Here is a 12866-nt window from a genome sequence, read left to right as displayed (position 1 = left end):
AAACACTCATAATATTTCATATTCTGTGAATTGATTCCCTTTTATGGCAGTTTTTTCCTCCATCAGTCACATGACGGTCTGCAGCAGCTGGAGGTCGTGGCGGGTTCAGAGCTATCGAACATCAAGCGCACCGTCTGCAGGGAAATACCTCAGGACGGCGGTCTGAGCGGAGACGTTTACACAGCTGTGGCCGGTTATGAAAATGAATTATGAGGATTATTTCATCCTGTTTTATGCACAGCAGATTGTGGAGCTGAAAGCAGCTGAATCGTTCAGGCGCAGCTGAAACGTTCAGGCGCAGCTGAATCGTTCAGGCGCAGCTGAATCGTTCAGGCGCAGCTGAATCGTTCAGGCGCAGCTGAAACGTTCAGGCGCAGCTGAAACGTTCAGGCGCAGCTGAAACGTTCAGGCGCAGCTGAAACGTTCAGGCGCAGCTGAATCGTTCAGGCGCAGCAGAAACGTTCAGGCGCAGCTGAAACGTTCAGGCGCAGCTGAAACGTTCAGGCGCAGCTGAAACGTTCAGGCGCAGCTGAAACGTTCAGGCGCAGCTGAAACGTTCAGGCGCAGCTGAAACGTTCAGGCGCAGCTGAAACGTTCAGGCGCAGCTGAACTTATGCAACTTTAATCACCAGGTAATGCATCCATAAGTAGTTCTTTATGTATTACCATAACACTTTTTTATTTCAAACATATAAATGTTTAAAATAAAAAAAATCTGTTTTTTCCCACTGAGTTTAAGAATTAAAAATGTTTTTCCTACTTCAGACTGAAAAAGTGTTTTAGTGGCTAAACGCTGAGACATAAACATCCTTCATGTTTCTCTTTTTGCATTTCAACCTGAAATTAAATTGGTTTTTATTATCCTGGTTAAAAATAATGAATGAAACAAATAAATATAACTATATCATTAAATAAATTCACTTTTATTTTAAAAATATTTATTTTATTTGTTGTTTTTATTTCATGGGAACATTTACTTATGTTTTAAAGTAATTACTAATTATTTATTAGTAATTGTACATATAATTCATTTATATATTTTTCTTTATTAAATTTAATAAGTTAGGGAAAATAATGAGTGAAATAAATAAATACCACAAAATTTTTTGTGACAACATGCAAAAAATATAACGATGTATAAAAATCTTTGAGAAATCTCCCAGCTTTAAGTTTTTCTATTTTTTATCGGCTTCCATCTTTATTTCTGTAAACCAACAGAAAGGTGAAGATCACACTGAGGACCATCAGGCTCCAAATATTGTCTTTTTCTTAGAAAAGCTGAAAGCTGCTGCAGCTGTTGATGCTAAAAACTGTAATGATGGAGAGATCCCACTTCATGTCACCATAAACCGGAGCGGAGAGTTACGAGCGCTGACGTTCGGTCTGACTGACGCTCTGATGAGCTTAGCAGGCTCAGACTTCTGGCCACAAACGGAGCTCAGAGTCAGACGGAGAAGGAGAAGTCGTCTGTTTTTACACCTCAGCAGATTTTTGTCTCTAATCAGGATGAAACCGATCAGCTCCGATTCAAACGGAGGCTGAAAACCAGCAGACTGCTGCGGTTTAGGTCCGCTGTCTTCCCAGGCAATTCTACATTTATGCTAACATGCTAATGTGCAAATACTAGAGCTAATATTTTAGCTTAGCGCTCTGCTGCCTTTCATAGCGTTTAGCGAAGCGAAGCGCTGAGCTACTAGCTGTTTGACACATTGGTTGACAGTTTATGACCAAAACTTCAAGCAGTTAGATATTTAAACTTATGCTCTTATTTTGAAGTGGGTGTGGTTCTGTTTCCTCTCCTTTTGTTTTTTTTTTATTTTCCAAAGAAAATGGAATGAGGTGATTGAAGAATTCAACATTTACATGACCAGTCAGGTGTTAGTTGAACAAATTCAAACTGTTAGTGTTTTAGCGATAGCACAGTTAGCCCATCAGTTAGCCCGTCAGTTAGCCCATCAGTTAGCCCGTCAGTTAACCCATCAGTTAGCCCATCAGCTAGCCCGTCAGTTAGCCCATCAGCTAGCCCATCAGTTAGCCCATCAGCTAGCTGTCAGTTAGCCTGTCAGTTAGCCTGTCAGTTAGCCCGTCAGTTAGCCTGTCAGTTAGCCTGTCAGTTAGCCCGTCAGTTAGCCTGTCAGTTAGCCCATCAGCTAGTCTGTCAGTTAGCCTGTCAGTTAGCCCGTCAGTTAGCCTGTCAGTTAGCCCATCAGTTAGCCTGTCAGTTAGCCCATCAGGTAGTCTGTGAGTTAGCCTGTCAGTTAGCCTGTCAGTTAGCCCGTCAGTTAGCCCGTCAGTTAGCCTGTCAGTTAGCCTGTCAGTTAGCCTGTCAGTTAGCCTGTCAGTTAGCCCGTCAGTTAGCCTGTCAGTTAGCCCGTCAGTTAGCGGTGGCTACCACTGTTTGTTTCTGTGCAGCTGCAGATCTAACTGATGGACCTTCTTCCATATTTTAAACGTTAAATAAAATAATACCTTTTAAATGACTATTTGTTCTTCAGCTGAACATGGCCAGCCTGACAACTTTGTAGGTTGAAATGAGGGCAAAGTGGGTTGGTAATAACATCCCATTTAAACCTGAGACTTTTATTTTGAAGTTAACAGGTGAGATTTATTTAGATTAGTTTGTAATCTAAACTGTGAAATACTTTTATTTTATGTTAATATATTCTACATTTTACTTTGAAAAGACAACATAATACATTTTTCAGGCCTGGTTTAGTTGCATTAGTAATCAGAACCTTTGACCTTTATTTTGAAAAGCCAACATCACCATCTTGTGAAAACCAGTTTTAAACTAAGGACTTTAAACTGGACCTACCCGCCCTCAAAGATCTTGATGCGGGTCGGTTCGGCAGCCGGCTGCTTGACAGAGACTTCCTTCTCCACCTGCTCTTCCTTCGAGCGGTCCCACGACGCCACGCCCTTCATCTTCCTCCCAAAATGGCTGACGTCCACCGGCATCAGCTCCGGCTTCAGCTGCAGAGAAAAGGCGAGAGCTGTGGGTTTCTGTTGGCTCGTCTCCATGGCAGCGAGAGGAAGACCGCAGGACGTACCTGATCAAACCTCAGCTTCCAGGCCACGGACGACACCAGCTTCCCAGAGCTGGGCGGCGCCATGGCGGCTACGGTGTACATCAGGTCGGTGTTGGTCTTCTGCTTGGACCGGAGCAGAGCCAGCGCGGCCTTGGTGCTGAGGTGCAGCGGGTTCGGGTTGTACGAGCTGACGCACCATGAGCTGTAGACGGAGCTGTGGGCGGCGGCCAGGGTGCTGTTGGGTTTGGTGTAGCTCCGGAAGCACCAGCTAACGCGGCTCATGGTGCGCAGGCTGGGGAACTGGAACAGCTGCTGGGCTCCGGCCTCTCCAAAGAGCTTCGGCGTTGTGGGTTGCTTCTCGGCGTCTTCAGTGTCGTTAGAGGAGAGCATGGGCTCCGGGCTGGAGCCGCACCGCGGCGGCGCCTCGTCCACATCCAGCTCCTCTGGGGAGTCCCGCCCACCTGGAGCCGGGGAGCGATCCGTGATGATCTGGAGAGGCGGGGTGAAGCTCTCCACACGCGGCACGTCGGACAGGTGGGGAGCTGGAGATCGGACGGGAATGGCGATCTTGGCTGCGACGGGGAAGTCGCTGATGGGAGGAGAAGAAGACATCCGTTCAGAATCATCGACGGACTCCTCAGTCTTCAAACATCTTCCTTGTTTCTTGGAAGTCCGCTCGGCTCCGCTCAGCTCCACGGCTCCCATCTCTTTGACTATCTGGCCGTACATCCGTTCCTCCTTCACCCGTTTCTGCTGCTTCGTCTCAAAGAAGCGCTCCAGGGAGCTGGTCGGTGAAAGCATGCGTTTACTGGCCACCATGTTGGACGCCGAGGCGTCGGTAGTGGATATGGTTCCTGATGTTAGCGACAGCGGGATGCCCGTGTTCACCTGTTGCTCCGGCGGCGGAAACCGCAACCCAGCAACGTCAACCTGCCCCAGGAGGAGGGACAGGTTGAATCCGGCTCCGCTCATCCCTCCTCCCACTCCGCCGGCTGGCTTTCCAATGTTCACAAGCGGAGGAGACGTATTGGGGGTCCCACCGCCGTCCGAGTCCAACGCCTGCACTCCGCAACCGTAAGAAGCTATCAGCTGGCTAACGCTGGTGTACATCGCGTTACCAAATGATGGCACGTTGGTTTGGATCCTGACAGGAACCAAAAGGCCGGGCAGTGAGGCCTGGGATCCAGGGTTCTGAGTGGCAAACACAGGCTGGACCTGAGGCAGCAGCAGGGCGGCGGTGGAACCAGGCAGGGAGTGTTTGGAGGAGAGCGGGCCCAGGCTCTGCTGCTGCTGGTTCCGGCCGGAGATGGAGGAGGAGTAAATCTGTGAGCCGTCCGGTTTCCCGTCGTACGTCTGCGGATGTCCAGCCAGGCTGCCCTGGGATCGGATGTGCAGCTTCAGGAGTTGCTGTTGAGCCTGGAGGGTCTGCTGTTGCCTCTGTTCGGACTCCTGGCTCCAGAACAGACCCGGCTGGGAGATGGAGATGAGGGGGGCGGCGTTCTGGTACTGGGGGGGTAAATCCTTACTCATCGCCTCCAGGCCTGGATGTTCTCCTTCAGATGAGGAGCTCTGGGCCTGGAGGCGATGCTGCTGCGACCTGCATGACAAAACATGGACACTCATTCATCAAGGTGTCACTAGCAAGAAGTAAATCATTCTGGAAAATCCATTCTGTAGATATTCTCACCTTCCATAGACGGGTTCATCTTGCAGGCTGTCCTCACTGATGCTCTGCTGCAGGCTGTGCTGCTGGTACTGTTGGTGGGATCCTAACCCTGTCATCACAACGTAACCGAGTTTTAAATAAAGGAACAGAATGGCGAGGAGTTCACTTTCCCTGAATCGGAACCAGGTCTTCTACCGTCTGTCTCTACCTGCCAGGAACGTCTAAACATTTTACCGGTTCTTCCTTCATCAGGTTCTTCCTGCTCTGTCGTCCACTTCCTGCTTTTGGAGCGGTCTCCAGTCCGCTTGGCATTCACATTCAAACTGAACCAGAGTTCACTTGAACTGAACCCAGACTGAGATTCGGAGGACCAGAGGTCAGAGGTCAATTAGCATTCACACCTGACCAACAAAACTGGACTCTCTAGACAAACGGACTGGAGTCGGATCAAACAGGGCCGGTGAGAATGCTTCTTAAATTACAGAAAGCTGGACTGCTAACTAGCTTACCTTTGAGATCTCCTGGTTTCACTGTAATTTATTTAGGGGTAGCAGAATATAGACTTTTCATATTCTTCCATTTCACCATTAGTCACTACGGTGTACTGGCCCATCACATGACATCCTACTGAAACACCTTGAAGTTTGTTATGTGGAAAGGAGTTTTAACAGATGAAGACTCTTCATGTGGCCATTTTGGATCTGCTTCTAAAATTTAACACGGAAAAATGGGTCAAATTTCTGAGCTTCTGTTGGTTCAAGTGACACGACGAGCCCAGCAAAATGTACGCTGCTGCACTTTTATTCAAGAGCAAAACTCCAGGCAGAGATTAGTTTGAGGTTTAATTAGTGGAAAATACTTGAGTTTGTAATGTGGCACCGACATAAGGCTGACCTGCGGTACTGCTGGCAGGCCTCTTGGTTCTGCTGGGCAGATCGATGCTGCTGTGTGGAGAACCTGTCGGGCTGGCCCATATCCCATGCTCCACATTCTCCTGCTTGATTGAAATTTCAGGTGCGACGGCTTCCTGGAGGACTGTTTCTGGGTAAACACTCAGCGAAGCCTGTCAAATGTGCAAAAAGGCTGTAAGCAAACCGGCTCACAATTAAAACAGATTATATTTAGATACTTAGATAAATCACTGAGCCCTGCAGCCCTTAGGTCCATCGATTCACCTGAATTAGCTAACAGGACTCTACAGAAGGTAAGTGCATGATGAGGTAAGTCATTAGTCATTTAATTCAGGTGTTTTGGCCCTGGGACAGGTCAGACAGCTGTAGGACACTTTGACCCCCATGACCTAAATGTTACCGGTGAAACAGCAAAGGTCTGATGTTGTCATTCAGTTTGGGTTCCAACAAAGAAAAAGTCGAGAACTAGTCTGACTCTACCTGTCGAACCAGATATCCGCGTCTCCGTTCCTTCATTGCCGATGCGCTGGTGTACATCTCGCCTTGCCGTGAGGAAGGCAGGTTTCCATAATCGAAAGATTTGCTGCGCATTTCCGGTAACTCTGTAGGCAACGTGCACGGCGCCTGCTCAGATGAAGATCTCCTCATCTCCCTCTGCTGATGGTGGCTGGAATAGCCACTACCCGGGACGGTCAGAAACTCTGACTGCTTTGCTCCACCAGAGGCTATGGAATCATCCTGCAACACACAGAGAGACCAAGAACCTCTCCTTACGGATATTCTGGATTTTGTTTGGTGACACTTGGTAACAGCAAATTTAGAATCAAGCCAGAGGTCCAGGACCAGATCCGGAACCAGTGGTTCAGACCTCACCTGATTCACTGGGACTCCCTTATGTCTATTAGCAAAACAAATGCATGCGGTGTCCCACAGGGCTCCATTCTCCACCCACTTTTATACAATATCTTTATTCTTCCCACAGCTGAGATTACACAGTGCTAAAATATCTCTTGCATATCTATGCTGATGAACCACAACATCATATCTGTGTCACCAGATGACCACAGTCCCCTGCAGGCACTGGGTGTGTGCATCGTACCGAACGGGTGGCACAATGAAACCTAAGAGTTGTTTTCTGACTCAAAACTAACTTTTAGCACCCACATTAAGTCAGTACCTCCTGTATGAAGGGTGCAACACACATAAACTTGGTTTTCATGCAGATACCAGAAAATACAGCCCTAGTCAAAGTAGGTACCTGTTTAGTTGGTGAGACAGACTTGGGACCCTCATCTCTGTCGAAGGACATGGAGAGAGAGGACGAGTGGGACAGGTTACTCTCTTGACTGGGACTTCGGGAAAGGCTGGTGCAGGTCGACTCAAAGCTCGATTCCCCAGACGAGTGCTCCATGTCTGCAAGACGCAGCCTCTTCTTCTTGGGAGGCAGCTTCTCTGTTGGCATCTGAGACAGCGTGTCACTCCTCTGTGGCAGCTGGAACTCCTCAACGTGTTGCTGCTGCCTCTCAGGCTCCTTGGAGGCGGGAGCTTCGGTGTCCTTCTCTGGCTTGTCGGGCTCCTCTGTCACCCTGATCTCAGGGACTTGGATGTTAGGCTGTCGTACCAGTCTCTGTGAGTTGGGATATGGTTGGCCAGGTGAGGCTGCAGCTGAAGAAGATGAAAGAGGAACTAGCTCACAGGAAGCTTGCTGATCCATGCTGTCAGACTTTAGAAGAGCAGATTCAGGACTCAAAGCATCTTCAAAGATGTCATTGTCCGACTGCTCTGAGTATTGACTGGATGGGACCTTATCTGCTGACTGGTAGCCTGTTTGGTCAAATGACTCTGACTTCTCAAAGGAATTTGGACGAGACACTATGCCAGTGTGCTGGATAACTGAATTGCGAGTTGCCTTCCTGCATTCCAAGTCAGGAACAAGCGCGATGTCCTCAGAGCACATGCTGGGACATGTATCAAAGCTGTCAGACTGGCTGTGGGCACTATGAAGAGAGCCTTTGCCTATTGGTGTGGCTCTTGTCCCATCAAAACTACCTTGTTTAAACTCATAGTCCCCCATCATCTCAACTGAGCCACTGCAGCTACTGTCACAGTGCCCAGGACTGTCCTCATCATCCCCAACACTCTTCTCTTTCCGCCTTTTCCTCGTGGCTATTTCTGACATGCTAACCTTCGTACCATATGGGCTATAAGCAATGTTCTCTGGGACTCCCGGGCTACGCTCACTGATCTTCATACCCAGAGATGACACAAAGTTTTTGGCCATGTGTCCGTAACCCTCAGCTTCCCCAATGTGGGCATCGTTGCCTGACTGTTCGAATGCCCCCTGTCGTCTGAGTCTGGGGTGACCTGGTGGGTAGAACACATCGTCTGGTGCCACCATGTTATCAAAGGAGACACTGCCTCGAATCCCTGGAGGGGCACTGAGGTTAGGAGGAGATGGAGTTGGCATGGAGTTACTCCTAATGAGAGTCCCAGAATCTGATGGAGGCTCCAAAAGTCCTGTACTGCTTTGGCAGGGCCCAGTTGGGTACTGCTTGGCTTCTCCACACATTGGAATGTTTCTTGTGAAGGAAACAGGATCCTCCACAATCTTCCCCATGTCTGAAAGAGTCCCTGCCTGCTTTAAGGTGACCAGGGTATTGGGGTCTGCCCCAACTAAATTTACCGTGATTGACTGTCTCGACCTGGAGTTGGGTCGGTTGTACCAAGTCCGACCAAACATAATCTCTTCATATGTCTTGACGTTAGTATTGGGGGTGCCTATTTGCAGCTCGGCACTGTCAAAGGGTGAAAAGTAGCCTGAGTCTGTGCTGCCTTTGCTGTGAGGACTGAGGAGGTTGAGAGACTGGGACATGCCGGGATCTGAGTTCTGCCCTTCCTTATCAATCAGCTTCCGGCCCAAGCGCTGTTTGGCATTGGGGGAGTCATCTAGCGAACGTGCTCTCCCACCTGCCTGTGAACCCAACATGCGGTGAGAGCCTTTTATGTCATGAAATGGGGGGCACTCCATCCCAGTAGATGGGACTCCCCCAGGCTTGGGGAAAATGAGGATAGGCACTTTCATTGATCCGATGGGGAGGTCCTCAGCCGAGTCTGCATAAGCTGGTTCTGTACTACCTACAACAACACAGAAAAACACTAGATTATAATTAGATTTTCATAACAAATGTAGAAAACTTTTGAACAAATAAATGTTCTTGAACCAAATTTGTTTGACTCTTCTTAATTTGAGTTGTGTTTGTTGTAGAGAATTTACCTCCATTCTTGTCTGCTTCAAAGGAGATTTGTGGGATGGGACTGTCTTTATCCATCAACATGGTGGACGTCTCCACACCCTCCTCATCTGTGTCCGTACTCTGCTCTCCGTCTGAGGGCACCTCTGCCTCTCCAGCTGGGGATGCCTGATCCGTGTCTCCACTGGGGGCCACCGATGGCTCGGATGAAAACGGCACCAGTCCAGCTTTAATGGCGTGAGCGTGGGACTTGCGGTGCTTGTAAAGGTTGCTTTTGGTTTTAAAGGAAAAGCCGCAGGGTATGCATGGATATGGCCGCTCTCCTGTATGCGAGCGGATGTGCTTCTTCAGTACACTGGGCTTGGCGCATGCTCGATTACAGTAGGGACAGAGGTACTTCCCAGGCTTTTTTGGCTTTTGCTCTTTTTTGCCGTAGCCCTCCTCCCCGGGATCAGAGCCGGAGTGGGAGTACTGTCCAAACGAGCTTGGTAAACTAGGAGATTTTTGCCTGGGAAACCTCCCTGCCCCGTGTGGGTGAGTGTGGCCTGGATGTCCTACAGGGTATAAGTCATCTGAGGGCAACTGACCAACAAACGGCCAGGCGTGCGGCTCCAGGCCGGGCTGTGGTTTAGCTCCAGAGACGAAGCGTTCAGATTGGGGATGCTGAGGGTACGGCTGGGCCAAATGGAAGTACCCCCTTTGAAAACCTTGTGCAAAAGGTCCTTGGGGGTCTTGGGATGGTGGACCCCCTATTGCCCCAACTGCAGAAGATCCAGATAGCAGCTTTGCAGAATTGCCTGGTATCCCATACTTTTGATGGGGAGCTGATCCTCCCGTTGCGCCACAGGGCAAACTCTCTCGATGTTTCACTTCTGGGTCAGAAAAAGTGCTCTGTTTTGTGTTTGCAGTAGGCTCAGATGCCCACTTTCTCTCCAGAGGTGCTTTCTCCTTCACAATTTCCTTGGTCAAGCATTTTTGCCCATGGGCAGCTGCTTCATGGGCCTCCATTTCTTTGAATGTCCTCTTCAGTTGAGTGAGAGAGGAAAGGAGGGGCAGTTCAGAGGGAAGGTGCTGAAGGGTTTAAAAGGTCCCAGTGCAGCCAAGCATGTTAACCGAACCTTAGAGGGTTGCTAACACGTCTAAACAAAAGGAAACGGAGAATCCATCTCTGAACAAGGCTGATTGGAGAGTCGGGGGGTAATTAAAGGGTGAGATGCACGCTGCCTTTTCACATGCTGTATGCTCAACAACTTTGTTGTGCATTGCCCTTCATTCCCAATCACAGCAGAATCCTTCAGTGATCTGCAGACGACAAAAGAAAAACAGCAATTAAGAACAGAAATGTTTGAAGTTATGACAAGCTGCTAAGTCAAACACAGCAAAGGGAAAAAACAGTTTGGAAATGGAAAAAAATGGCCTATAAACAATATTCTAACAATATTCCCCAAGAATCTTTCTTCTTGTTTGGTCAGACATAAAATTTGGTCTTAATATTATTCATCCCAGTTTTATGGAGACCAGCAGCATCAAAGGGCGCAATGCGCTACAAACACATGAATGATGCAAACAGCAAAACACACAAACACTGAAAACCAAATGCAACAGGAAAGAGCTGCACGTGAAGAAATGCTGCAACTGCAGACAACTTGCTTCACAGCATGTAAGTCCTCCCGACCACTAGGGGGAGTCCACCGGCAAATCATACAGAACCAGAGCCTCAGGAAGGAAGGAAGCAGGAGCAAGAAAGAAAGCTGTGTCCTACTGATATGTATTATATAACAGCATCATATTTACGTAGGTAATATTAGATATTAGCACATTAGCAGAAAAACTGGACAAAAGCTAACAAACACAAATCTGTAGGGGTGCAAATACTTTTTCATACAAGTAAATCAAACCCTGCAGCTGTGCTCAGTGATTGGTGCAGTTCTACTTCTGATTTTCTGTCTGTATGTCTTATTGATTTTTCTGTAATGAGCTTAGTTAACAGCTGACACAGAGTTGTAATAAATCATGTTTACAGTGTAAATATTTGGAATAAATACCAGATTTTCTTGCTGCTGAACTTCTGTGTCTTCAAAAGGTTTTCAATTTTCTCAGTGAAAACCTGCAGACAGAAAGAATCTCATTAGTTTCAATCGATCACCAGAAGTCAATAACCAAACAGCAGCAGGTTTATCACTGTGGCATCGTTTGCTTTGCTCAGAGGACAGAGACAGTGAACTGGATGCCTGATGTACAGAAATAACCGTTCCTGATTGCTCTGTTGGTTCCTAACGCTGGAATCCATCTGTTGTTTTTGCCTTTTCCATTTCCCCCCACCTTCCCTCCTCCTTTCACTCAGTGAGTCACCGGTGAAAAGCAAACCCACGCTGTTCCTAAAAATACACAAAAGCTTATAAATAGTGTTGTGGAAGTGACGTTCAGGTGTCATAATGCGTGTAGGCGTCCGAAAGGCCGAGCCGAAGATCAGCCATCAGCGCCTTTTCCTTCCTCAGAGCCGAACGCAAACACAGCAGACAAACACAGGCGCACATGTAGACACAGCCTGCAGGCTTTGCTGCAAAGCTGCAGCAGACAGTGTGTGTGTGTGTGTGTGTGTGTGTGTGTGTGTGTGTGTTTCCGCTGTTTAACGTTTCTTAACCACACCAACACCTGACAGCATAGGAAGAACAAACTGCAGAGCGCACGTAAACATCCCTGCTGAAGCTGCAGTTTTGCTTTGCATTTCCTCATCGGAGGATTTGAACAGCCTCCCTCACACTCTTATTGCAACACACACACACACACACACACACACACACACACACACACACACACACTGCTTGTAAGGAGGACTTGGTGACGTGTGTGTGTGTCTTGGGGCCCAAAGTGAGGTCTATAAATAGCACCTGAGAAAACATACTTTATTCTTAGCAGCAGGAACGTTAAATTTGGGCAACCTTGCACTTTTCAGATGTACTCCCTACACACACACACACACACACACACACACACACACACACACACACACACACACACACACACACTGTCTCAGGCTTGGATCATGGTTTTATGTTTTCCATGGTTTAACGGTGAAGGAATGTTGAACCTACAAAACAAACTGTTGGCAAAATGAACCAAGATAACCGCTGAGGGTCCAGAACCAGAACCAGAGAACCAGAACCAGAACCAGAGAACCAGACCCAGAACCAGAGACCCAGAACCAGAACCAGAGAACCAGAACCAGAACCAGAGACCCAGAACCAGAACCAGAGAACCAGAACCAGAACCAGAGACCCAGAACCAGAGACCCAGAACCAGAACCAGAGGTCCATTCAGGCTGAGGAGGCGATGTTGGTGCCGTTAGAAGAGATGAACTGTTTATGAACTCATTAACAGCTAAAAATCATTTTTCATCTTCAGTTTTCAGAAATGTGTCAATAAACCCTGAAATCTTTGGAGTCGTTATCGATTATTGGTGTCTGATCCAGAAGCTCCAACACGCCTGAACGTCTCATCAGCAGAGCTGCATGAAACCTTTAGAGGAAGGAAAACTGATGCCAGTTTCCAAAACCATCAAGAGATTGTTCGATGGATCTGATTGGGTCACAGCCAGGATTGGACTAGACCAAATCTGTCTCCTGAGGAACAGATTCCAGCGCTGAACCCAAAGATCCATCAGTCATTTCGGTTCAGGAAAGAATCAGAATTACTAGGATCAGAAGTGATAAAAATATCTGATGAACATTTATCAGTGGAACTGGAAGTTTTAAAATATTAAAAATAAGTAAAGAAAACAAATAAAATGAACGACGACGTCTGGAAGCAAAAGAGCAGCAGAATGAAAACTTTTATCATCCAGTGTTTGGTAGAAAGAGAAAAAGATAAATCATGCAAATGAAAATGATTTTGTTTTAATTTGTCATTGATGAATTGATGAATTGATTTATTGATTATTGCGACAGCGGCGTCTCCCTAATAAGTTTTGTAAAAGTTGGACGTTATGCAACCTCCACTGCTGAAATGA

General features: G+C 47.6%; 1 protein-coding gene across 4 annotated transcripts in view; it reads right to left on the bottom strand.

Annotated features, from left to right (window-relative positions):
• Nucleotides 1-12866, bottom strand: part of hivep2a (HIVEP zinc finger 2a) — a 102680-nt gene that overhangs the window by 10268 nt on the left and 79546 nt on the right. For 2 of the 4 annotated variants that reach the window (XM_014981358.2, XM_014981357.2), the window contains 8 exons: nt 10903-10964; nt 8881-10159; nt 6865-8741; nt 6087-6344; nt 5590-5758; nt 4717-4804; nt 3051-4626; nt 2816-2973 (listed from right to left, as the gene is read on the bottom strand). In XM_014981358.2, coding sequence (XP_014836844.2) covers nt 2816-2973; nt 3051-4626; nt 4717-4804; nt 5590-5758; nt 6087-6344; nt 6865-8741; nt 8881-9865 — 5111 coding nt within the window. In that variant the 5' untranslated portion in view covers nt 9866-10159; nt 10903-10964. The remainder of the gene's footprint in view (nt 1-2815; nt 2974-3050; nt 4627-4716; nt 4805-5589; nt 5759-6086; nt 6345-6864; nt 8742-8880; nt 10160-10902; nt 10965-12866) is intronic. The other 2 variants (XM_088002126.1, XM_014981359.2) reach the window with 1 other exon arrangement.

Source organism: Poecilia mexicana, unplaced genomic scaffold, assembly GCF_051168715.1.
Source record: "Poecilia mexicana isolate PSO_F unplaced genomic scaffold, ASM5116871v1 scaffold_21, whole genome shotgun sequence".
In the NCBI taxonomy this organism is placed as follows: Eukaryota; Metazoa; Chordata; class Actinopteri; order Cyprinodontiformes; family Poeciliidae; genus Poecilia; species Poecilia mexicana.
Note: the sequence above shows the minus strand (reverse complement) of the source record. Positions and strands in the feature narration are given on the sequence as shown.